The sequence below is a fragment of the Mus caroli genome, unplaced genomic scaffold (assembly GCF_978045245.1).
Source record: "Mus caroli unplaced genomic scaffold, Mus_caroli_1 scaffold_2, whole genome shotgun sequence".
Lineage (NCBI taxonomy): Eukaryota > Metazoa > Chordata > Mammalia > Rodentia > Muridae > Mus > Mus caroli.
Window position 1 is genome coordinate 61,412,149 of NW_028227257.1, and position 25,439 is coordinate 61,437,587.

Below are 25,439 nucleotides of genomic sequence, written 5' to 3' on the forward strand. Positions count from 1 at the left end.
TTACACACTAAAATCCAAACCAAATCCCCAAAATAGAAGCACCAAGCCAAACTCAAAACAAAACACACAGAAAATAATTCTTTTCTAAATCAATACAATTTCTCAAATTTATTTATTTTTCTTAAAGAAGTACTTCTAATCTCTGTCAAAAGGGAGGTTAGGAAAGGTACCCCCTCCCTTGTAAACACTGAAATACAGATCTGGGAAACCAGGATCGACACACACAAAAAGTGCATTTTACAAAATATCAACTAAAATATATTTTACATGGATTATACTTCCATTGAAATTCTACCAGCTGCATTTTCATGTTCGAAAAAATATTTCCACATCTAAAGAGATTCCAAAAGCATTTAACATCTGGGCAGCAGCCCCCTGCCTCCTAGGAGGGCCTTATCTCCTCTCCTGTGGGTGAGGCTGGGCTCCTTGGTAGCACCCTAGAACGAGCAGGCTCCAAAGGGTCCATCTCCACTCTTGACAACTCGTTCCTTATGCCTTGCTCTTTCAGACTGATGACCTCCTCCAAAGAGCTTATTCCATGTGAAGTCTTCCCTTTGGGTTTGGGATAGGGCTTCCAAAACAACAACAAATTAACCTGTGAAGCCTTCAGGCCTACCCAGCCCAATTACCCATCAGGAACAGTTTATCTTCTACGGATCAGGGGGCCTGGACCTGGGGTTGCCGGGTCTTTGCCTTCAGGGTTCACTTCCACCTCCCAATGCAGCCTATGTCAGACTATCCTCACCCCAGTGCCGTGTCCCCTGACTGCTGGACCCGTGTCTCCCCTCTCTAGGGAGGACCCAGTGCCATCTTCCACAGTGTATGCCCCCCCCCCCCAACATGCCTGGGTGGCAAGTGGCCAGCGCTGGGCCCCAGGCACACCACACTTCCCTGCACTGCACCCTCCCTGAGCCCATGCTCCTCTTTGGTACAAACAAGGTACAAGTGACCAGGCTTCAGCCCCTCAGCCCAGGCCAGCGGGGGACTGAGCCTTCTGATCAATCACTGGTGGGGAGCATGAGGCTAGAACACTCTCTGGGCAACAGGAACGAACTGAAAATGCAGGGCCTAGCCCCTAGAGGAAGTGGCTGCAGCTCAGGTCTGTGGACTGATACAGTGTTGATTCTCACTGGGATGTAAATTAGTGCAATCTACGAAAGACTAGGGTAAGGGGTGGCAGGGCAAGAGGAGCCACAACTCTCCTTTGGTTTGATTTCAGGTGGGTGTGGCTTGAAGAGTCACGTGTGAAGTTCTGCAAGAGGTTTCCCAGAACCTCCAAGAATAAGGCAAGAGGAAAAATCTTCAGCAAATCAGGTAGCAATTTTCCTTGTCCCCTGCCCCCACCCTCTCTCCCAGACATGATAAACTCCATGTTGACCAGTATTCTGGGAAGCCAGACCTGCTGGGTGACCCTTAATGGCAAGCTGACATGAGGCTGACACCCATGGGTGGGCAGGGTCAACTTGTGCCAGCACCAGTGGCTACTGCAGTGGTAAAGGAAGAAAGCCAGGGATAAGCCTCGAGTCCAGGAAGAGGAAGTCAAAGCTCGGCTCTCTTATTCACTGGAACAAGCCAGAGCTGTGCTAGAATCTGCAGAGCCTGGTCCCAGGCTGACAGGGAAGCAGCGGGTCACAGTGGGTGAGGTAAAGCTGGCTCCTGCTCCCCTTGGAAGGCCTTGGGGAGGCTAGAAAAGGGCCTGGTAGGCCTGGTTCTGGAAGGACCTTACCCCTTCTACTTGTCCCTGCCCTTCCTTGGCCAGGTCCCTCAGGCCTGGCCCAACCTCAGGGAAGACGGAATCTTCAGGAGTCTCCACCCTGGGGTGCATAGAAGGGCACCCCAGGCCAAGCTGAGGGTTTAGATACCTTTCTCATATCCTGGCCTCCCTTTCTCCATAGGGCCCCTGCCCTCCCTCCCCCCAAAGAGAACCACAGGCCGGCAACCCATGGCCCCTAACCAAGTGCTGTGCTTCAAGCAGTGCCCCTGCCCCAGGCCCCACTCTCCCGAAGGCAGCCCCACTGTGAGCATCAAGAGGCTACTGGGGGTTCTTGAGGATGCGGCCATGGCGGAAGTCATAGACATGGCGGCAAAGGAACACCAGCTCAGGGTCCGTGTCCTCCGGCACTGTGCGGTGTGGTGGGGTGGAGTAGTCTGCAGATGGGGGCACCAGTGCTGTCTTCCGGCTGGGAAGGCCCTCACCCCGGCGCTTGGCCATGGCACAGAATCTGCAGTGACATACCACAACTACCTTTAGCATAGACACTTTCAAGGAAACCAATTTCTTCCCCACCCTAACACTGAGCTGGCACTGAGAGGTGACCCGCTTCTAATCTCACCCCCGAGGCTGTGTGCACTCTCTGCCAATTTCCAGTGACTTCAGCCCCTGGACACATATACTTTCCAGGGCTTTCTCTTTTAAATACTTCTCATCTTCCTAGATTTCTCTCGGAACAGCAGTGGGCCACAACATGACCATGAGGGCTGGGTTAAGCTGTGCTCTCTAGTTACCTCAGCAGGGGGTAATTCTGCTAATTAAAAAATAATCCTAGCCAGGTGTGGTGATACTCGTCTTTTATCCTAGCACTTGGGAGGCAGGGGCAGGAGGATCGCTCTGAGTTGGAGGCCAGCCTGATCTATAAAGTGAGTTCCAGGACAGCTAGGACCATCTGTCTCAACCAAACCAAACAAAACCACAACAACAAAGGTGTTAAAGGAAGGTTTTAGAGAGGAATACTCTGAGTCTGGAAGACTCTGGGCCTCGAGCAGAGTTATTTTCTTGAAACTCCATGCAGTTCCCCCAGATCACTCTAGCCGAATCGAATCTGAGGGATGAGGCCAGGTACTGGTGCAGAGTACTACCTACCTGCAGTACTCAGCAAAGGTTAGCACATAGCACTTCTCTTCAATGCAGGCCACACTGTTCTGGTCCTGATGTCTTGATGCAAAAACTTCATTCTGCAAAGGCTCAAGGAGAGACAGGAGCAGCTTAGTTGGTTATGGGAGCTAGAATGAGGCACCTAATTCTAGGAACGTGCTGGCTTTAGCCACCTTCAGCAAGCGAGGGAGTCAGTGTAGACTAAGTCTTGACCTGACTGCTCACGCCGGCCCTAAGAGAAAAGGAAACTGACCCCTTTCTCCCCCATGAAATGAAAGGTCCCACCGACGGGGCAGTGTGCTGGTGTATGCCTTTAATCCTAGTGGCAGTATCTCTGTGAGTTCAAGGCCAACTTGGTCCACCCTATCGAGTTCAGGTTAGCCAGAGCTATATGGTGAGACCCTGTCTCAAAAACAAAAAGCAAAGCAAAGCAAAACAAACAAACAAAACAAAAAAGAAAGAAAAAAAAAGAAAAGAAAAAGAAAAGCCCTTCAAAAGGGAAGGGAATGAAAGGTGTGCTCGGCCTGTCCTCAGCCTGAAGGGCCTCAGCTCTGAGAGTCTGCGTTTTGCAGGTACTAAAGGAGCTGGGTGAGCAAGCTACCTCACCATCCTGTGGTTAGAATCTAACTGCTAACTCCCATTTCAAAGCTCCTGGCCCTCAAGGGTCATTACTCCCATTTGGAACATAAGTTGAGACAGTGTTTGGGAGGCTAAACCCCAGGGGACTTGGCTGCCTGCTAGCTGTTCCCTCCCTATGTGTGTTTTAATGCCACAACCTCTTGTTCTGCCCCCTCCCCTGCCAGGCAGCTCACCTCATGCATGCTGGGGCTGCGGCCTCCCTGTAAGTGCTCAGGCCTGTAATACCACAGGAGGCTCATCATCAGTTCTCCTAGGGGACAAGAGAAGAGGTCACGGCTGGAGCTGGCCACCTGCCCTAGAGGTCTGTCCAACCCCTGCTACTGGCCCAATCCTGCAGGCTCTGGCCACCTGTGTCCTCTGACCAAGGCCAAGCATTCAGCAGCCTGGAATGCTGTTAGACATAGGGAGATGGGAAGAAGGCTCTGGCAGATGAGGTATGGGGCAAGTGCTCAGGCTCTGGTGGCTAACAGAGGGAGTGCACAGATTCAACCTCAAGTCACAAGGTCGCTACAGCCTCCACAGGAGACAGACCCCGGATGAAGGGTGGGCAGGCTCTGCCAAGAATGGTGGTCTTGTGCCAGGCAAAACTCTAGGCAGGGGCCAACTGAGGGCAGCTGTTCCTTTGGTTCCCAGTCTGAGGAACAGGTACCTGACTCAGGGTTCTCCCAGAGGGCAGAGATCTTGGCCACATAAGGTGTAGACGTCTTTCTTGGGCCTGACTTGAGGAGGACAGTGTCTCGGACCCGGATTGTCTCTCCATGTCGCTCGACTGCCTGGTAACTCTTTCGGATGGCAGGTTCTGGCTCATCCTGGGTGACAAACCAATGACACAAATAAGTCTTCAGTGCCACACTCAGAGTGAGAATGGAGGGAAGCAGGAAATAAAATCCACTCTCTTCATCAAGGCAGTCAAGTCTGTAAGCACAGCACAGGCTGGGTCGTCCTCCCCTAGCCAGGCTTCTGGGGAAAGGACTGAGGGTGGGGAACAAAGTGACTCTGGTGGCAATGTGGCTGGCTCTCTGAACATCTGCACTGATGGTGCAGTCTGAATCGGAACCCTTAATCATTTTAAGTGGCACAGCCTTGGTCAAGTTATCTAAGCCTCAGTTTCCTTCTCTATGGGAGAGACTATGGAGGGACAATTGACATATGGTAGTTGTGAGGACTACAGAGCACAGGGCATGCCAAGTGCTTAGCTCGCATGTCAAATTTCAGAAGTGCTCAATACATTTGGTTGATACTGCTTCTACCTCCCAGTGTTCCATCATCTAACTTTCTGGGTCTAGCCCAACTCCTCCAAAAGATCCCCATTTTAGTGTAGGGTAGAAAATGGACTGAACAGGGATAAGAATCTGAAGACTCAGGTCACTCAGAATAAATGACAAACAGAAACCAACAGGGCACATGGTTCAGGACTGGGAGAGGGGTGGGGGGGGACGGGGACGGGGGCGGGAAGTGCTGGGTCCCTGTCCTGTTCCAGCTAAGAGCTAACACTCACCAGGACATACACTGCCTTCTCACAGGCAGCACCTACAGGCACCCAGCCATTAGTGCGACGGCGCCGGCGGCGGCGAGGACGTGGGCGCTGGGCACGCGGCTGCTTGGGGTGGCTGGGCCTGCGGGCAGCCTTGCTCCTCACAGTGTGCCGGCAGCTGGAGCCTGTGCGCAGACCTGACTTGGAGCCACTCGGAGGCTTGGCGCTCTGAGGGCACGCCCGAGCTACTGTCTGGGGCTCCGAGATGGGCGTCTGAAGATGGGGGATAGGCTCTGCAGCAGGTGGCACACTGGGCACAGGGCATCCCAGGAGGGGGTGAGCAGGTGAGGCTGGGTGGCCAGCTTCTGGGAGAGGAAATTCCAATTGGCCGAGCGACCTGCAGCCTTCTAGAAAAAGAAGAGTGGGTCAAGGCAGGTAGGTAGGATTAGTGGTGACCCCTCTACGATCTGCTTTCAGGTCTCAAGCCTCACTTAGTTCCAAGGTGCAACTCAAAGGCCAGATGGGACAGGGCCCTTTCTCCATCTTGGAAACTGGGCTGCAGACACTCATGTGTCCCTTTCTAACTGGACCAAGTGACAGCAAAAACATCTTCAGTAGCTCTGACGTAAGCTTCTCTAGGGTTTTCACAGTACTAAGGAGCAGGGGGTTCTGGAGTCAGACAGACTGGAATATGAGTCCCACACCTACCACTTACCAGCCATGTGACCTCAGGCAAGTCACTCTGGCCCCTCTGAGAAATGTTAAGTAGTGCTTTCAAGTATGACGCAGAATTTCCTGACTGTTTTCCTTATTTACATATTAACTCATTTCACCCTTACAACATCCCTGAGGTAGGTACTATTACTACCACTTTACAATGAAGGAAACAGACAGAGCAGTCACTGGCTTATCCAATGGTCATGAGGAAAGGGGGGGGGGGCACATTTCAACTGAGGTAGTTTGGCTGAGTCTGCCTGATTACACACCTTTTGAGACCTGTGTGTTGAGCACTAAGAACAGCTCTCGGCACACAGTGCTTACTGGTGGTCCTTCCTTATCAGGGTGAGGGTCTAAGAAGAAAAGCCAGGAAGCAGCCTGCTCTTGTTTCTTAAGACTCCAGTTCATGCTAGAACCTGATATAACCAGTCTGGCCAGAGCCAAGTGGTCTATAAAGTTGTTTTATAGACCCCTACATGAAGGGGTGTGGGGAGAGGGAGGAAGTGAGGAGAGAAGGCCCAGCCCTCACCTCTCACACAGGGCAGACCTGCTGGTCAGGATGGCTTTAGACTCCTCATTCCTACCCAGAGGCTGGAGAAAGCAGCCTGCAGAGACCAGTGTGGACCACCTTTCCAGTCTAACACTGTTTGGGCTGGGCACGAACCATTCCGGTGTCTGAGCCCACTGTGACCACAGCAGAGAACACTGCTGCTCTCTTCTCGTATGCCCACCTACCCTGTCTACACACAACTATTCACACATGCCATGTCTGTGCACCTTGTCTTTTTCAAAGCCTGTATACTAAGCAAAACTCCCACTACCCCTGGTATAACTTCCTGAATCCATAACCTTCCTATGAAGGCTAAACTCAGCCAGCATGTAGACGGTCTGGACTCCTGGAACACGAAGAATGGCAGCTTTCCAAGGGGAGAGGGAAAGCCCAGGACAGAAGAAGGCTCACAGGAATGGCTTGGTTCACTCTAGTTTGATTCTTTCTCCCCCAGGACTGGGGGTTGAACCCCATGCATACACACTAAGCTGACATTCCTATCATGGCTAAGCCCCAAGCCTTTTTCTATTTTTGTTAGAGACGGGGTCTCTTTCTGTAACCCTAGCTGGCCTTGAAACGTGACTCAGCCTTCTACGTAGCTGAGCTTATAGACTTGTACCACAGGGCTTACAGAAGGCCCTAACTCCTGTGCCTAGGAGTCTAAGGGGAATTCCAATATGGGAGGAAACCCTCCTTGCCCTGTTCCATGGCGATGTTATTAACTTCCAAGCTGAGAAATTTCAATGACAGTCTAGGCAAAGCAGGCCCTAAGAGCTAACCATGGGACACTCCTGGGACTGTTCCTAGGCTGAGAACATTGTCTAAATGAGAAGAGACCTCCCTCCTCCAAGGTTCCTGCCTCCCAGGTAGTACCCAGACCCAACAGAGCCCCTGTCCAGAGCCTCCTGGGACACCATGTCTTAAACCCCCTCACCCAGCATACCATGTGTCCCCACAAGGCTTACCTGCAGTAAAAGGCATTTTGTAGGGGCAGCCACCACAGGTAGTGCCAATGTGTGTGAGAGACAGAGGCAACACTCCACAGATGCTGTAGCCATTCGCTCCAGTGTCCTCACTGGAGCAGTAGCGAGGTGCGCTCCAAGGAGGGTGCTGGAAAGGGACACCGGAGGGCACTGAGCTGGGGGCCATGAGCAGCCCCTCATTGGGGGCTGCCACTGGAGACAGCTTGCCTTCTGGGAGCATGGGGCAAGGGGAGTAAGCCCCACATTGCAGCCCATCTTGGCCACAGTACAGGTAGAAGCTGCCCAGCGCTGTGAGCTCAGGCCCGCCACATGGACCACTGTAGTCGGCTGGGTTGCCAGGCATTGGCAGCGGAGACAGCTGAGGCGCAGGGAAGGAGGGCTGATGCAGTTCCTGCTTGGGGGCAGGTGACTCCTCTCCTGGACGCCCAGGCTCTGGCTTCAGGGCTGCCTGCCCACCCATTAGCAGAGGCAGGTTGGGGCGCAACGGGTTCTCCAGAGCCTTGCCTGGGGCCTGGTGAGATGGCTGGGTGGGTGGCCCATGAGGAGGAGCAGACGGCCAACGCTCATCGGGCTGCTCTTGCCAGTTGGGAGGCCCTGTAGCCTCCCCAGAGCCAGCCCCTTGCCGAGCCTTGGGACAGTTCTTGCCGTTGACCTTCGGCCGCAGGATCCTGGGTGCCAGGGGCTCGGTGGAGCGCCCATCTGCTTCTGCTTGGGCACGAGAAGGTCGAAGAGGTAGCTCCCGCTCCTGGCTGAGTTTTAAGAAGGCAGCAGCGTTTAAGCTAGCCAGTCTTTTGGGAGCCGGGTCTCCATCTCGACGGGCACCTTCATCTGGGGCTAGATCTGGGGACAGGTCCCTACTTCCTTCTCCAAGATCTCCCAGCCTAGGTCGCTTCTTGGAGAAAGACCAGGACCCCGTGGCCCGGTCCCGGCTACGGTGAGGGTCCCCGCCTCTGCTACGGCGGGCACCTGCCAGGCTGCTGGTATCCTCCCTCTCCAGTAGCAGATTATTAAGGGCCTCTGCATTAAGGGAGGCGAGGCGCCGCTTGCGGGGCTGCACGAGACCAGCATCCTCACTGGACGAGGTCGGACTTGGGGGCTTGGGCAGGTCAGGGGGCAGCTCATCCGCCTCATCTGCGCTTCGAGGGCCAGCCACGTTTTCCAGGCGAGTCAGCAGCACTTTGCAGGCTTTGGGCTTCTCAGGAACCAGTGAACGTTTGCGCAATGGGTAGTTCTTGCGGCGTCCCGTAAGGTGCCCAGGGCTCTCAGGCATGCCCGGCTCCACGTCTTCAGTCCCCTGCTCCATATTGCTGTCTTCCATCTGCAGGGGCTCCCCTCGGCCAGTGGAGCCGGAACTCAGCATAGGAAGGGACTTCCTCCGAGTGTGTGTCATGGAATCCCTCCAAGCTGCAGGACAGAAGGCAGGCAATGAGAATACCTGGTCACTGCCCCCTCTTCCTCCACTGCGGCCCACGCACCCTCCCTCACCCAAAACGACTCTGGCTCACTTCACTCCTGCTCTTGTCCTCCAGCTTTAACAGTCAGACTCTCAGTAGCTGTTCAAGGACAGCTTCTCTCCTTCTAGCTTAGAGTTACCATGAATTAAGTCCCTGCCAGTCTGAGGAGTGCTGCAGGTAACAGTGCCAAGGCACAGGAGGAGCCAAAGTGACAACCAGACCTCTTCTTTCTCCCCACTAGACACTCAAGAAGAGGGGCTCTGAGAACACAGCCAGAACAGGGCTAGGTAGGAGGAGCATTTCAGAAACACGACCAAAGTACTAACTAACTCCTCCCTCAACCCTGGGCTTCTGAGACTAGCCACGGAAGAAAAAGAGACAGGCAGAGGTGTTGAGTCGGAGAACCTGCCTGCAGGGTAGGGGATGAGCAAATCCATTCTCTCATGATACTTCATGTGACACATAAAGCAGGAGGGCCATAACTGAATCTTTCTAGAAAAGTTCTAAGAAAGGGGAGGCCTGAGTGTGCCCTAGGAGGCAGCCCCCAATAATTTGGTTCAGATTCTTGGGAAAGGCAGCTCGGAGCGTCACTATCGGTAAAGATTATTAGGCTAGGATCAAAGCCAGCAAGGAGACAAACCATTGGTCCTTCTAAGGTTTGCCCTGTCCCACAGTTTTCCTTGATAGGCAAGACGTCAGGTAGTGGGCAGGGAGGGCGAGGGGGTTGCCCAGGAAGCCTGAGGATACCCAGGACCAGGCACGATCCTTAACTTGGGCTTTGTAGATGTCCCCTGTACACACGTGGGACAGACTGATCCCAAGCTCTAAGTGACAAAGGCCAGAAAGAGCTGCCTGAGCTGTGCACTGCACACTTGTACATGAAAACAATGCACAACTGCAGGGGTGAGGGAGGGTGGCCAGACTACAGAGCCGTTCACTTCCCATCTAGTCTCCAAAGCACAAAGGCTGCCAAGCGAGGTGCCAGACAGTGCATGCTCCTCCTCAGGCACCTCAGGAGCCTTCCCACCCTGCAGGCTAGGCTTTTCAGCTTAGTTTCCCCACTGCTGTCATTCATTCTGGGAGAAGTCCTTGATGGGCCGAGGCTTAGCCCTGAAAACCCAAGCCTGGGGATTTCCACGCTTTGCCAAGTTTTTCCCAGTTAGTTCTGTGGTCTTAGGCTAGTGGCGGGGCTCACTAGGTGCCTTCTCTGGACAGACACACTGCACTAGCATAGAAAGGAAGCTGAAAAAACTCAGCTGACAGGGCAGTGTAGACAACCCTCAAGGAGAAAGCACTGGGAAGACCAATGACCATGCATGAGGACCTGCCACTGTCCAAACCCAGGCCCCAGGGACATCATTCCTAAATGGCAGAGCTCCGAACAACCCCAGGCTCTGTGAGGCTCTCTTTTCTGCTTTGAATCAGTGACCTCCGTCCTGGCTGCTCAGCATACCCACCAGCACGTCCCTTTCACTCTCCAAAGCACCTGAGTGCACACAAGCCACGGACTCTTCTCCAACCAGGGTGCCCTGAGCCAGTGGTGGATCAGCAAAGAGCAAGCACCACCACCACAACCGTATCTATATTTCCGGGCAAAGCCAAGTCCTACGCCCCCATCCCCAGGAGCTTAGAGATGAAGGATGAGTGCTCAGACAATACAGCTAAGCATGGGCTGAAGCCCCTCAACAGGCCCCACGTTGCCAGAGCAGCTGGGCCTGGGAATGGCTGGGGGCCAAGGGTGAGGTCACCTGGTCCTGTGGCCTTTGAACACATGGATCCCAAGTACAGAGCGTAGGGGGGTGGGAAAGGGCACGAGGCTGAGTAGCATGGCTAGTGGAAGAGCTGTGGGTGGGGAGGAGCCCGGCTGGTCACACGGGTGTACTGACTGTACTCGGGTATCTGTCAGCACTCCCATCTTTCCCTCTTAGCACCCCTAAAGGTTCCAAGCAGAGTGGTGGGAAGAAAAAGTGTTGGCCACTTTCAGGAGGCTATCCCTAGACTGTGTACTCCAGGCAGAGATGGTTTCACTTTTATCCTCCCATTCAGGACTCAGAGCCTCTGCTCCTCCCTTTCCCCCCAGGGCTGGACATCAGGGAGCAAGTTCTGTTTTTAAGCCAAGCACAGGAGCCTCCTGCTAGCCTCCTCTGCATCTGCCAAACCTCCTGTCCCTGGCTAAAGGCTGCCAGGGCCATCAAAGCACATTGTGCAAGAACCTCCTCTTTCATGCGGTGCCTCAGTGGCTGTCTGTGGAGAGGCTGGGGTCTCTGCTGCCAGCTCCTGCTGCCCTTGGATACTAGAGAGTGTGTGTGAGTCATGTTCTGAGGCACCTGTGAGAACCTCAGCAGCAGCTTTTCCCTGCCTGGGGTGGGGCTGGGTGGAGGAGTCTGCAGCTTTGGGGGAGGGGGGACCTCCAACCTGAGGGAAGGAAATCCCAGGCTTGCAGTAGGCCTGACCCCCCATTCCAGGAGGACAGATGCTCTGGTGGCCCTCTCATTTACACTAATTCAACCAGGAACTTTCTACTGCTGATGGGGGGGGGGGGGGCGCGGGGGCGGGACAGATGGGGGACTTGAGCACTGCTCTTCTGCTCTCTGGAACAGCCTACCCCTGTACTACGATGCTGGCCCCTTGAGAGAAGGGCCTGGGAAGGAAGCCCCAGGGCGATTACCTTTTACTGAGCTGGTATCAAGCAAGCTCCCACTGGGGAAAACCAGTCTGACTGTCATCAGCTCTGAACAGCTGCCCTGAAGGACAGTGGCTGGCCAGAGGGCTTCTAGGTCAAAGACCCCACAAGTTGAATCCAAAATCCCCACCAAGGCTGTATACACCAAGGCTGGCAAGCCAGCGATTTCCACTCTAGGTACATCAAAGTCTCCACACAGAGGGGGATGTGAAGTGTAAGGACGAGTGAGTGGGGCCAGGCTTCGGTGTGACTCGGATCTGCCTGGGGCTAGCAGAAGCCATCCCCCCCCCCAAGCAGAAAAGCCAAGACATTCTGACTCTCGTGTACAGATCACCACACACTATCCCGATCAATAGAGGTAGTGCACACGAAAAGTGCTACGTGTCCAGCAAAGGAGGTCAGGGGCCTGGGCTGAGGTCACAATATGAATTACTCCCATAAACTAAGTCTGCTCCTGGGTAGGAAGAGATCCTTAGAGCTGACTCCTGCTCCCCTTACTACAGTGCCCCAGGTCTCAGCCTTAGGGCCAGAGCTGCTCCACCCCTGAAAGGAGTAACTGGTCAGGAACTGGCTTTCTGGAGTCTTCTTACAGGAGAAGAGCAGTAAGGAGCAAAGGCAGAGTCTCCCTCCCGCGAACCTGTGTGGTGGCACCGGGCAAACAGGCGCCTCTGCTGGGCCACCTATGGTAAAGCCATGTGAAGGCTGCTCCAAGACTGCTCGAACCTCTGGTCAAAGACAGCCAGCCCCAAGCGCCTACGGAAGGTAGCCCTGAGACTGGTACGCAACTCCACGGTAAAAGGCTTGTCTAACCAAGTATGAGGTCCTGGGTCCTACTTTCAACTTTTGTGAAACAAAACCTGGTTGTTTCCCAAATGCATACCTCACCTAAACGTCTCTGAACTGGACATTCCTTGTCTGAAATGCACATAGCAAACTAAACCTTACTTCCCAATGCTGACAAGGGTGGCAAGGCATTGTGGAGAACAGAAGCTTGCTTCCCTCTCCCTCCCAGCCACAGGAGAAGAGGCATCAATCATTAGTTCTCTCTAGCAGGAGCCAAGAGCAGCCTGAATTGACCATCCAAGCATCCAGCTTGCACTTGGAACTCTGCAGTTACTATTCTGCAAAGGACATCCAAATGTTCATCCTGAGGAAAGATAGGGACACTGTCTCTTCTCCCTTGTGAAGCCACTATGGGGTCAGTTGGGAGGAGGTGGGGCAGGCACAGGATGGGGTCAGAGTGGCAGGTGTTCTGCCCACAGTATCTGACTGAAGATCCACTGAAGGTACCCCCAAACCCTGCTAACCACCACCTGCTAGGAGAGCAGTGGCTCTGGCCACTAGCCCTGCCAACTTGGCCTCACTTGCTGCAGGTACTCAAGTCACCTTGCAACTGAGCTTAACTATAGAAACACACGGGCAGGAAAGACAGCATAGTGCACAGCCAAAGGAACGGGTCCCACCCATCTGGGCACTGGCAGGAGTCACATCTGCCATCCAGAGGCACCAATACTGTTGAGGCCCTGAAAGACCACACCTGCTCCTCACAGGTCACAGTGTGGCCTTTGGGTACCTAGAGACACAGAGAGAATATCTGCACAGCAAAGGTTCATGCCCACTCCCTACAGGCAGGATCTGGCTAGGCCAGCTCAGCTCAACCTCAAAACCAGGTCTGACTTTTGTCAATTCTGATGACCCCAGCATGAGAACCCACAGGCCAAAGCCAGCCAGCCCCCTTCCAGTAACTGTAAAGGCACACAGATCCACTGCTCGGGGAGGGGGGAGTCGGTGTGTGTGTGTGTGTGTGTGTGTGTGTGTGTGTGCCGATTCCCATGTCTGTTAGAGATCAAAGTTTAGGGTAATAACAACAGAAATGATTAAGCTCCTGGTGGTCGGAAACTGCCAAGCCTCAGTATTGAGGCAAAGACCCAACAGGCAGGGGCTGAAGAAGGGAGAAAGGACAGCAAGCACCTTTCCTACCTACTGTTCCCTACACAGAGAGCACTGTGCTTTAGTAATGTCTGTGTTCTGCTCCACGAAACTGACAAGTTAGGAGATAACCACACGCAGCACCAACTAGTCTCTAGGGGTTTTCTTTAAACATTTTTTTGGTATGTGCACATGTGTATGAGGGCATGCACCAACAGAACATGTGGTGGTCAGAGGACAGCTTGTGAGGGAGTTTGCTCTCTCCTGCTATGAGGGTTCTGAACACTGGACGCAAGACCATCAAGCCTGGCAGCAAATGCCTCCCTCCCACTCCCCAGCCACACTGTTGGCCTGAGGGGATTTGTTTAAAGGTCCAAGCCTCTACCTTATCCAATTTACCCTCCCCCGCTCTTCCAGGTGCTCCTGTGAGCACTCAGAGCATCCACTGCTCATACCCAGGCACCTCTTACAACTTTTGCCCCCAGTCAGCCCCACACAGCAGAGCTGAGACCTGATCAAGACTGGAAGAGTCTGAATTCCATGCCTTGCTTGGTTTACTTTTTAAAGCAAGACTTTGTTTTTAGGATTCAGAACATGTATCGAGTGCCAAATATCAATACACACATATACATACATACATACATGCACTTAATACAAGCCCATTCTTTTTTCCCCTTCATTTTTAAAAATTACCTTTTGTGTACTGAGTGCTTTGACTGCATTTGTGTACCATCTGTGTGTCTGGTACCCACCAAAGTCAGACCAGGGCATCAGATCCTCTGAGACTGGAGTCGAAAACACCTGTGAGTTACTATGCGGGTGCTAGGAATCAAACCTGGTCTGAGCCACCTCTCCAGTCTTAGCTCATTCTCCCCCCACCCCCAAGTACCAGGCTAAGGGATGGAAATAAAGCTTGAAAGACAGAAACTAAGCATGGGCGTGGGCATGGGCTAGCGGGATGCAGGGGAGCCTGGGAGGAGGGCCAGCATGAGAAGGCAGTGATGGGGAGCCCCAGTGCGGGCTTAGAGGTCTGCAGAAGGCACTTCTGACTCATCAACTGAGGGCCAGGTGTGTTGAGAGAACAAAAGCCCAGCAGGGAAGGCAGTGCTAGCCATCCCTACGTACCAGGATGCAAGAAGACAACAGGCAGAATAAACTTTCCCTAGATTCTGCCTGGTGGGTTCCTAGGTGGGGGTAAAGATCTCCAGACCAGGATCCCTAAAACCCCACTAATATAAGCCACACTGCCCAGGCGGGGTTAGCAGAAGCAAACTTATGCTTGAGGCACAACCCACTGCTCTGAGCAGCTGTTTGGAGACAGGAAGAGGGACAGTGCTTCCCATATCTCAATAACTAAGGAGAAAACCTTATATTACTGATGCAGCACTCCTTATTAAGAGTCCATAGCTTACCAATCTGTTCTCTGAGCCTGTTCAGGAGTAGCAAATTATGTGTACTGGTCCAGCCGCCAGGACACTGCTCTGGATGGACCTCAGAGGGAAAGCACTGCCTTGCCTAACATTTGCAAATCCCCAGCATCAGTTAAAAAAAAACGGGGGGGAGGGGGGATTTTAAGCCAGGCTCAGCGTTTCCAGTCAGCCTGGGTAAGACAGGGAGACCCCAGATGCTTGCTAGCTACCTCCAGGTCCTGAAGAGAAGTGACCCACCAAATTAGGAGGAGAGTCTGCCCGAGACCTTCCCAACAAAGAACCTCCTGAACAAGGCGCTTGCTCTCTCTCTCTCTCTCTCTCTCTCTCTCTCTCTCTCTCTCTCTCACACACACACACACACACACACACACACACACACATCCCAGGGCCAAGCCTTCCAAACATTCCACCAAGGGAGGGAGTCACAAGGCAGGCTGCAATGCTACCTCAACAGGTTGCAAGCCTGGGGGAGGGTTGGGTAGAATCCGACTTCCCCACTAAAATCCCAACCACAAGGCTTTCCCTGCTGCTGGCTTACTGGCTTGACTCACAAAAGGTTGAAAACCTCTTATTCAAAATGCTAGGATGGGTTAACTACTTTAGATTTCTGGGTATTTTTTTCCCAGTCCATTTTGGAAAACGTACATACACATACTTTACCAGGTACACACATCTGGAATCCCAGAAACAAAAATATGCTCCCGAACAGCTTTTGAAGCAATCCAAGGACTTCACACGCCTAGATTAGGGATCCCATGCCTTCAACGTTCCCCCTCGGTCCACTGTGAGAGAGAGTCCACTGTGCCTATTCAAATTCACATTCATATATTAATTTGTATTTATTCAACTCTTTCACCACCATTCCTTTTTCTCTCCCAATTTGCCCTAGGTGCCTCATGGGAAAAAGTTCTACTTGTTACCTCCCACCAACCATTAATGATTAAGTGCACACACATTTATGACAAAGAATGCCTGAGATAGGCTGGGAGTTAAAGTTCAGGGCCTGCCCGAGGTGGCAGTGAGGTGGCAGTGATGGGTTTGGTCCCCAGCACTGTACACCACCAGGCAGGGTGACGCATACAGCTTTATCCCAGCATTCTGGAGGGGGGAGCAGGAGAATCACAAGTTCAAAGTCATCTTTGGCTATGGTAAATGTGAGGCCTGCCTGGCTGCATGAGAGATCCTGTCTCTCAAAACAAAATAAGCAATAAATCCAGAAAAGATAGCAAGGTGGACTCAGCAGTAAAGAGCCAGAGTAAAGGCCCGTCCTCCAAGATACCTAAGAGAGCAGAGAGCTTGGTTCCCCAGAGCCTCCTACTCTATCAGGAATAATGCTCTTCTGTATTCTGGGTACCCAGTACCACCTAGCACATGACAATCACTGCATCTATCCTCGCAACAGCCTAGGGAAAAGTTGTTTGCTAACATCACATCTTCGGCAGATGGAAACAGATACAAAAAGTTCATAAAAAGAAAAAAAGAAGCCGGGCGGTGGTGGCGCACGCCTTTAATTCCAGCACTTGGGAGGCAGAGGCAGGCGGATTTCTGAGTTTGAGGCCAGCCTGGTCTACAAAGTGAGTTCCAGGACAGCCAGGGCTACACAAAGAAACCCTGTCTCAAAAAAACCAAAAGAGGAGGAGGTATGGAATTGGTTGGGGGTGCTCTGCAGGTAAAGGCACATACTGCCAAGGTTGATGTTCTGAGTACACATCACACACACACACACACACACACCCACACACACACACCCCTCCCTCCATCCTCCCACCTCACCTCTTAGTACTATGATAAGCAAGGGCACAGGCAGGGTGCCCAGGCACGGCTCAGAGCCCTGACTTCTATGCTGTTACCTGGCTGCCATTCTCTAGAGCCTGGGTCACAGCCCAATATAAAAGTTTTTCTTGAATTTTCAGTTTAAAGAACTGTTTGTACAGACAGATGTGTTTGCTCACACATCTGTAATCCTAGCATTCAAGGTGAACAGAAGGATGGAGAGTTCTAGGTAGACCGGACTATACAGGATCCTGTCTCAATACAAACCAACCAACCAACAAGCAAGCAAACAGTTGGCTCAAAGTTCTAAAGAAACTCGTACAAGCATTTCTGAAACAAACCCATTTTATTACCTAGAAAGTTGTGAGTGTTCCAGAGAGACGGAATTTTACAGTAAGTCCAGAGCACCAACGCCAGTCTATAGGCCTGAAGGAAATCCCTTCCTCTGGCTTATATTGCAGTGGAGACTGAGGGTGGCCTATCCTGGTGCAGACACCCACCTTAACTTACAGACAGAGCAATTGCTCCTGGCTTCCTTTCTTGAGAGCAGACAATCTCTAGTACTTTCGATTTTCTCTAAAAGATCATTTCCTCTCCATAGAATTCTTTTTTTCTACATTCAGTGGAAAGCAAAGCAAGTGACACCAAGCCAGGGTTGGGAAGCTCCCAGCTGACCTTGATGGCAGCGCTACTGTGGTCCTGCACGTCAGGATCTCAGGGCATCAAGCGGCACCCCGATCAGCACCCCGATAAGAACTATCCTAAGAACACACTTCTGAACCACCTGGCCACACAGAAAGCTGATCAATAAATTGTGTTGTCCCCAAACATTCTGGACAAGTGACTACATTTGAAGGGCCCGTTCCTCTCTCCTGCAGCAGGAAGAGGTAGAGGCAGAAACTAGATACATTCCTTTACTCCGGGCTAGGGAATCAACATATCTGTCCTTCCCAAATCTCACAGAGAAGGAACAAAGGCAAGAGAAAATAATTACACCCAAGTAAGTCTTTAGCTAGTCCTGATATTATTAACTATGAAAAGCCACCTGCCTTTTCATTCAAGGAACTTAAGTTCTGATAGTTGGGAAGTTACCAACTCATAAAGCCAGAGCTAGAGACAAACTCTCATTCTCCCTGGCAGGTCAGCCTGAAGAGGACCCTCCACAATGCGTCAGGTAAGTGACAATCCTTGCTGGTATTACACACTGTGCCAAGAGAAATGTAGTACACTACCCCAGGACAGTGACTACACTCTGGGTCCTGTTCTCCAAACCCAGCGTCCCCTCAAACCCAGGGTCCCCTCACCCCCAGCTCTCTCACCAAGATGCCTGGGATAGATACCCAGACCCGTACTGGGACCCCAGGAGCTGGCAGCCCTGAGCAGGATGTTTGAAGCCCATTGCTTCTTCTACTTCTTTTAGCCATCTTATACCTCATTAGCAGGCAAAACCAGGGCTAGACATACAAACATAATGAAGTTGACATTCAAACCAGTCCATTTTATTCCAGCTATGCGCCTCCCATAAAAGCTAGGCAGGATCTCATCACCTAAGACCTCCCAGGCCTGACATGGAAGATTTAAGCAGCCCGAGGGGTCACTGGGTGTCGGGAGCCTTTGCTACTAGTTTTCATAAGCTCTGGACCGCACATGCTATTTCCCATCTTTTTGAGAGCTCAAAGACAGGGTGTTGGCCCATCAAGACAAGGCCAAGCCCACAAAGCTAGAGAGCACTGCTGGCTGCATCAGAACCAAAGTCCCTCCAAAGTCACAAAGGCACAAAGGAAGCAAGCCTTGCCAGACTGTGCTAGCAAGCGCCCGCCTGCCCGTAACTGCTTGGGTCGGGGTAGTGGTGCTTATGTGAAATGCTTCCCCATTGAGAGATGCTGCTTTGTTTATACCCTCCACAACCCATTCATAAAAAGGAGGCCCTTTAATGTCGGGACTGTTCATATAATGCTCCATAAACCCGGAAGCTTGGGCTGGCAGCTTTGGTTCAACACAGGCTACTTTTCAGCTCTGGGGATTTTCCCCCTCTTTGGATTTTTTTTCTCCTCCTTAGTGACTCACCTTGTGACAGGGCACTGAGGCAGATGATGTTGCCTGAGCAAGGCCAAAAGGAACAAAAGTAGATAAAATGAAAACATTATAAGTCCTCTTAGATGCTAAGATGGAGAGGTGGGAAGAAATGAAAATAGCCAATTTTTCACTGAACTCCAATTTCAAGCAGGTATGCTAGGTTGAATTTCTTTTGGGTCTACTGAAATTTCCTTCTTGACTGCTACCCAATTCACGCCTCTAAACACGGAGCGTAAGGAGGCACTTCCTCTATCTCTGCAGAAGAGAGAAGAGAAGGGCTCTTTCTGGATTGTAATTTGCATCATGGTTGAATAAATTAAAAGGTTGTTTCCTCTTCTGATGGTTCTAGAGTTGCTGGCTCCAAGAGGGGCAAAATTTGCTCATGGTGAGGAAACTTGGGCAATGTCCCTGAAGGGAAAGGTCTGTGTCCCAGGATGCATGCTGCAGACAGCACAGGCAGATGAGGAGAGCACTCAGGAGAGGCTTTCTGAGGTGGCTTTTCTGTTACAGTAAAAGAGAAGTAGGATTTTTTTTTTCTTTCTTAATTGACAGGGGAGAGGTCTGCATTGCCATGGCAACTGTGAGGGGTGGCCTTTCCGATTGGAAGGTAAACGCTGGTTCATTAATCATCAAACTGGGGCACAACTGAAAGGTTTGGGGAAAGAGGATGGGTGCAGGGGTACGTCTGTTTCTTCACTACCTAGTTCCAAACCAGTCATCAGTCTTCTCCCACGTCCCCCATGGTGTAGGCTTGATCGTCAATACACCAACTTCTAAGGCAGTTGGAATGACAGCATTTCTTCCCCAAAGCTCTACCTTGGGACAGACATAGTCCCTGAAGTCAGTAAAAACACTTAATATAAAAGGAACCGTACAAATCCCATCCACAGGGCTGATCCAGGGTTATTTGTCAGGGGTTCTCCGAATAGCGTTTTCTCCCTCACTGACGCCCAGGCGGGAAGAGGTAAAGCATATGGTAGCATAGACAACAAGTAAACTGCCAACACACAGCAGAGCTGGGTACAGCAAGAGACTGGCCCAGTGGGGACAACGGGAGGACAGGACCACAGCCCCTTTCTAACTCCTGTCTGTGTGGTGTCTGTCATGTGAACAATCTTCAGCAGCAGATGGATCAGAAACAGCAGTTAAACATGCCCATGGCCAGAGCCTTACAGACACGCCCTATTTATACACCTTTCACAGAAAAGGTCAGAGACCTCCAAGGATTGCATCCATACTGAGCATTTCTAGAAGAGTCAAAGGTTCCCCTCCATCCACACTGAATTCCACATCACACAACACTGAGAGGAAGACTAGACTACACACAGACACACACGTTTAACTCATTACTTCAATCCCTAAGGACCTTCCAATCTACAAAGCATTTGAGAAGATACCATGTTAGACAATCCATTTTCACAAGCTCAGTGGTCTGAGCAATGCCAAGACAAAGACAAGTGGGAGAGAAGGAAGGGGTAGGAGCTGGGTGCGAAGGGCAGGACAGACAAAAGTGCTCAGCAGGACTAGCAAATAGCCTTAGGGACACTGCCTAGGGTCAGACTGCAGCAAAAAGAAGCCAGCACAATTGAGTAAGAAACTGACACGTGGAAGGGGTGCTTCGGAAGAAAGATCTGGTAGCTAGCTGTGTACAGACTGGACCAGAAGAGCCAGAGGAAGCAGGAGGAAACTGACCTGGGAACATGGCAACAGAGAGGGAAGGAGGGAGGGAGACACCAAAAAGAACAAACCAACCCCAGCAATGGTAGTGCACACCAGGAGGCAGAGAAGAGACTTGCTGCCAGTCCCAGGCTAGCCTCCCGTTCTAGAGCGGTAAGAGGAACAGGAGAGAAACAAGGGAGGGGAGGGGCAGAAAGAGATGGCTAGCAAAACCATCTCGGTTAATGGCTCAACTCCCCAGGGCCAGCCCTCCCAAACACTCATCTGACAGACAAGCATCTCCTGCCAGATTAAACCCCTGCCACAGAGGGAAATGTTATTTTGGCAATTTCCACCTTCCAGCAGCCAAACCAGGTCACCCTTCTGACTGCCACCAAAAGAAATCACATACAATGCAACCCCAGCAAAAGGAAAGATTCTCCAGCCTTCTCTGGATTTTAGACATACAATTAAACTCTCTCAAACAAACTTCAGTCTCTTGTGTGAGGTTAATACCCCCTTTCCCCACAAGCCTCAACTCCACCCAAGCTGGGGTCCAGACTCTCCTGGGGAGAGAGCCTGGGTGCTATGAATGAAGTCCATACCCTGTTCCTGCTCCTTTGGCAGACAGCAGCTTTCTCACCGTGGGCTTAGAGCCAGACACAGCCGAGTGCTGCTCTCGACCAGTCCCACTGGTGTGCCACTCCAACCCAGATTTTTCTCAGCAAAAGGCCATGTTCTCAGCTGTTATCAGCCAGAGACTCCTCTCTTCCTGTTCCCAACTTAATCACATGAGGAGGGGCACCGGAGCCGAGTGGATTTTCTCAAACAGCATACAGCCTAGAGCTGCTCACCCGCTGGGGTTAGCGCTCACAGCTCACAGCTTAAGCCAGAGATTCCAAAGTGTCCTAGGACAGTGGTGTCCCCAAGAAATGTGGTCCCTCTGAGGCTTTCCTTGGCGGTGGAAGATTATGGAGGTAGAAGATGGGGAGAAACGTGTCAGGTGGTACAAAAGAAAGCTGGAAACCTTATTTTATGTCATCAAATTTCTGCCTCAATTTATGGACTCAGCTTTATCATGTCCCTATGTGGGTACCTTCTTGCCCAAGGAAAACGGCTACAGCAATAGTGAAGGCATCGCCAAGTACAGTGGGTGTGTGTGTTGGGGGGTGGGGTCCCTTAGTCCCAATCCAAGTAGCCGTCTGTGCTCTTAAGACTGCCGACAATGGGCCACTAGGAGACATCCCAGGTGGAGTTAAACCTCTACCGAGAGGCAGACTTGCTAAAAGCCTCACTGCTAGCAGGCTCCGCTCGCCTCTGTGAGTCCACCAGCCCATTCGCCACCGGCCAGGGCACTCGGTGCGCACACCCCTCAACCCTGCCCCTCCGCCTTGGCTAAGTCGACCCCACTCTTCCCGGAGCCGCGAGGATATCTGCGGCTACAGACCAGAGCCAGTGCCGCAGCTCCTCCCGGTGGACGCCCCGGCCCCCGCAGTCCCCAGGGCAGAGTCCGGCCCCGTGCCCGCCCCTTGGGGTGGGTGCCCCGGACTCGCTCCCCTCCCCGATACCACTACCTGCGCCCGCTCGGGCGCCGCCTTTGTCCGGCTCTTCACCGCCGAGCGGGCCCCTTGGGCCCGACCTGACCCGGTCCCCGGCCCCAGAGGAGAGGCGGCGGGACTGGCAGGGCACAACCAGGCCAGGCCTGGAGCACCGGGTCCCGCTGTCACTTGGAGGCGGTCTGACAACTTCGATTCCCCCCGCCCCACCTCGGACTCGGCCGCCGCCCCGCACGGTCCCCACAGGGCCTCCCGCGGCCCACACTCGCTGTTCGAACCGGTCCCCTTCCGTCTTCGGCGCCTCCCTTCCTTCAGCCCGACCCGATCGAGTCCACACTACCCCTCGCCCTGACGCGGCCCCCATCCCCATCCCCCCTTCGGCAATTGCCGGTCAGCTCCCAACCCGGGAGGGCGCCCCCCACCCCGAGAGGGCGCTCCCGCGGCGACGCCCCCAGCCGCGGCCCCTAGCCTCGGGGACCACGATGGGGGAGGGGGCTTGGCGGGGGCCTTGCCGCCCGCGCACTCGGAGGCAAGCCGGCTCCGCCGCGGCGAGGAAGCACCCCGCGTCCTCCCGCCCTCCGTAGCCCGGGACGCCCGCGCCGCCGCCGCCCGGCCAAGCTGCCACCCTGCGGCCGCCACCCACCCCGCCCCCGGCCTGCGAGGCGGGCGCCCCCCGGGGGCTGTCACCTCGAGGCGCGCAGTGCTCCCCGATGGCGGGACCGCAGCGCCGGACCCGGGGGAGGGAGGCGGCGCGCGCGGGCGGGCAGGCAGCCGCACCTGCTTCTTGTCGTCCGTCCGTCCCTTCCCGGGGCTGGCGGGGGCGGCGGCGCGGCGCGCTCGGCGGGGCGCGCTGACGGGCGGCCGGTCCTCTCCGTTTTGCTAGTCCGCCTACCTAGCTCGCTCGCTCTCGCTCGTTCGCCCTCCCCTTCCCCCTCCTGGATCCCGGCTCCTAGCTCACCGGGACGAGAGGCGCGGACGGCGCGGCTTTGGGCGCCCGCAGGCCCTGGCCGGGCTGGAATCCGGCGGCTGGAACCCCCCGGGGGCGCTCAATTCCCGGGCTCCACGCTGCTGCGTCAGCGCCTCCTCCTGGGGGCCGGGGCCGGGCGGGCGGAGCGGGGGCCGCGTTCGGGCGGGGCCGTCGGGGGGGGGGGGGGCGCGCCTGGCCGGGGCGGGCGGACGGCTAGGGCCGGACGGGCGGGGCAGGCGGCCGGACGGGCGAGCAGCGGGGGCCGGGCTCCGGGATCCGCTACGCCGCTCGCGGTTCCCCCACAAACTCCCCGAGAGCGGAGCCTCCGCCGCCCTCCTTCCTGCTTCCTCGTCCTCAGCCAATCAGCGGCGCGCCCCTCGGCAAGCTCCGCCAATCAGCCGCCCCGCCCTGCGCTGGCCCCGCCAGCCAATCCGGCCCTCGGCTCCCCCTCCCGGTCTCCAACCAATCAGAATCGTGGGTCGGTCGTCCCGACGCAGGGGGCAGCACGAGGCGGCCGGGGGAGGCGGTGCGGGGAGTGGTGGGGCCTGGGGGGAGGGGTACGGTGCCAAGGGTGGTGGCGGGGGATGATTTTCTTTGCCGGCTTCTTGTATTTTCTCCTGGTTTTTGGAGCCTGAGCCAGTATCCCATGGTGACCTGACCCTGAGCCCCAGCACCTCACTGCAGACCCCCACCCTGAAAAATCTTAGCGCGCCCCCGCCCTGACCATCACCCTCTACATCCCTCTTCCCTTGTAACCTCTCCAGCACTGGCTACAGTAAACTGAGGGTCGAGGGGGCACCTCACCCTCAGGCTGCTGCCCCCATGGCAAAGCTTCGGGAAGACCAACCGAAAAATTCAAGCAAGAACAACACCCCCTTTCCTCCTGAAAGGGCCCCAGACTCGCGCGAAAGGGCCCCGACTCCTGAGAAGCCCCTCCCGCCCTTGCCTCATCTTTCCGACTTCCCTGCTTGCCACGTCTCCTTTCCTTCCTAGCAAGGTCGGTCCTGGCTCGGTAACCCCTCACCCGCATCTCTTTTTCCTCTTTCTGCCCTTCACCTAACGCCCCCCACCCCAGTTCCCAATTCGCCCTCTTTCAGAAGCCAAGTGTGGAACCCTCATCCATTTCCAGCTGACAGCAGAGCCTGGTCTGTGAGTCCTTGACACCCACACACCCTCTTCCACCACCGCGGGGAACATCAGAGCTCTCCGGGGGAGAGGGAAAGGGGCGGGCAGCCCAACAGGCGCGGCTGGACACACTCCTTCGCGTCCCCAAGCCAGGGTAGAACTAGTGCAGACACTTACCTAGCTTCCCCATAGTCGCCTTATGCTATGGCTCCGTCTCTCACACCCACAGACGTGCTTTTCCAAGCCTGAGCACGCTCTCGGGGTCAGCTGGGTGGGTGGGCACAGCAGGCTGAGGTCATACGAAGGGGTGGGAAGTCCCTGGGAGGTGCGGGAAGGGGCTGTGTCCTGGACACCTTGTAGCGCCAGAGCCAGCCCAGGACTTCACTTCAAGGAGCTGTAATGTGCACACAGTAGGTTCTTGAGAAATACCGAGTCCACCCCTGAACAAAGCCTCATTCCCAATTCAGGCGGGGGAGGGGCGCTTTGGGAGGTAAAGGAGCAGGAGCAAAAAAGGGTAGTGTCAAGTCACCCGAGCCTGGGAGCAGCCGGGGAGGGGCTGGGCCCTGGAACGCCTAGGGCAGAGAAGCGCCCAGAGTGCTGAGGAAGCCTGGTTAGTAAGCAGGAAAAATCGAGCCTCGGAGAGTGACTTAGGGGCTCCTCCTGCGCTCTATACAGTTCCCCACCTTTCGCACTGACCCGGGCAGCTTTTAAGGTAACTAGGGCTGCCAGCCTCTGTGGCTGGGCAATAGCAAGAGAGAGAGAGAGAGAGAGAGAGAGAGAGAGAGAGAGAGAGAGAGAGAGAGAGAGAATGAGAATGAGAATTCATTTACCTCCCCCGGGGTCTCCCAGGCTGCCTAGCTAGTCTACAGGACACGATTTACCAAGGCCGTACTAAAATCGTGGTACGCCAACTTCTCAAAGGGCCAAAGTCTCTTAGTACCTCTGTCCTTCTACTTCCCATCCTTAGGGAAGGCAAAATCCCAAACCTCGGAAAGTAGGGCACTGAAGGACTTCTCCCTTCACTGAGCCTCCCAAGGCAAAGGTGCTCTGCAGTGCTCCCCAACACTTACAGGCCAGCTGTACTTCCCATCTCACAAAATTAGCCCCTCTCCTCAGCCAAGTCCATTACCGTGTCTCATGGTAGACCCCGGTCCTCAAATTGGGAGTAGAGGGTATCTCTGGCCACTTAAGTGAGCAAGGCAGGAGAGCAGACTCTGATGATAGGGGTGGGGTGGTTTGAGAATGTGAGGATCAAGAAAAAATTTAACTGGTCACAGGGAAAGAAACTTAAACGGCAGCCCACGTTTAACCTGGAAACTGACAGAGCCAGAGCAAGACTGCTGGAGTGGGCTTCACCCTGGCACCTTCAGGTAAACCCCTGTGGTGCCGGTACCAGGAGAAGTTGATTTATTTGGGACCCAGGTGGAAGGGAAGAGGGACTGAAGGTGGAGGACCCAGGAGCTTAAGTAGCCCAGCCTGCTCAATAGCCAAAGAAACTCTGTCCTCAGAGCTCTCCCTGTGGGTGGCTGGCTCATTTGCCCCAGGAGGCTCTGGC

At 54.0% G+C, this 25,439-nt stretch overlaps 1 protein-coding gene across 3 annotated transcripts; it reads right to left on the reverse strand.

Annotated features, from left to right (window-relative positions):
- Nucleotides 1–96: 96 nt before the first annotated feature.
- On the reverse strand, nt 97–24,119 carry Bahd1 (bromo adjacent homology domain containing 1). 3 transcript variants are annotated; one of them, XM_021156553.3, is made up of 7 exons: nt 24,062–24,119; nt 7,218–8,639; nt 5,010–5,392; nt 4,161–4,320; nt 3,685–3,761; nt 2,861–2,952; nt 97–2,222 (listed from the first exon to the last, which is right to left on the reverse strand). In XM_021156553.3, exons 1-7 carry the CDS (start codon nt 24,072–24,074, stop codon nt 2,033–2,035), a joined length of 2,337 nt encoding a protein of 778 aa, XP_021012212.2. In that variant the 5' UTR covers nt 24,075–24,119; the 3' UTR covers nt 97–2,032. The 3 variants fall into 3 exon arrangements, with proteins under 3 accessions (XP_021012212.2, XP_021012211.2, XP_021012213.2); XM_021156552.3 differs by having other exon boundaries at nt 2,861–2,961; nt 24,062–24,118; XM_021156554.2 differs by lacking the exon at nt 24,062–24,119 and adding an exon at nt 22,751–22,883 and having other exon boundaries at nt 2,861–2,961.
- Nucleotides 24,120–25,439: the final 1,320 nt, after the last annotated feature.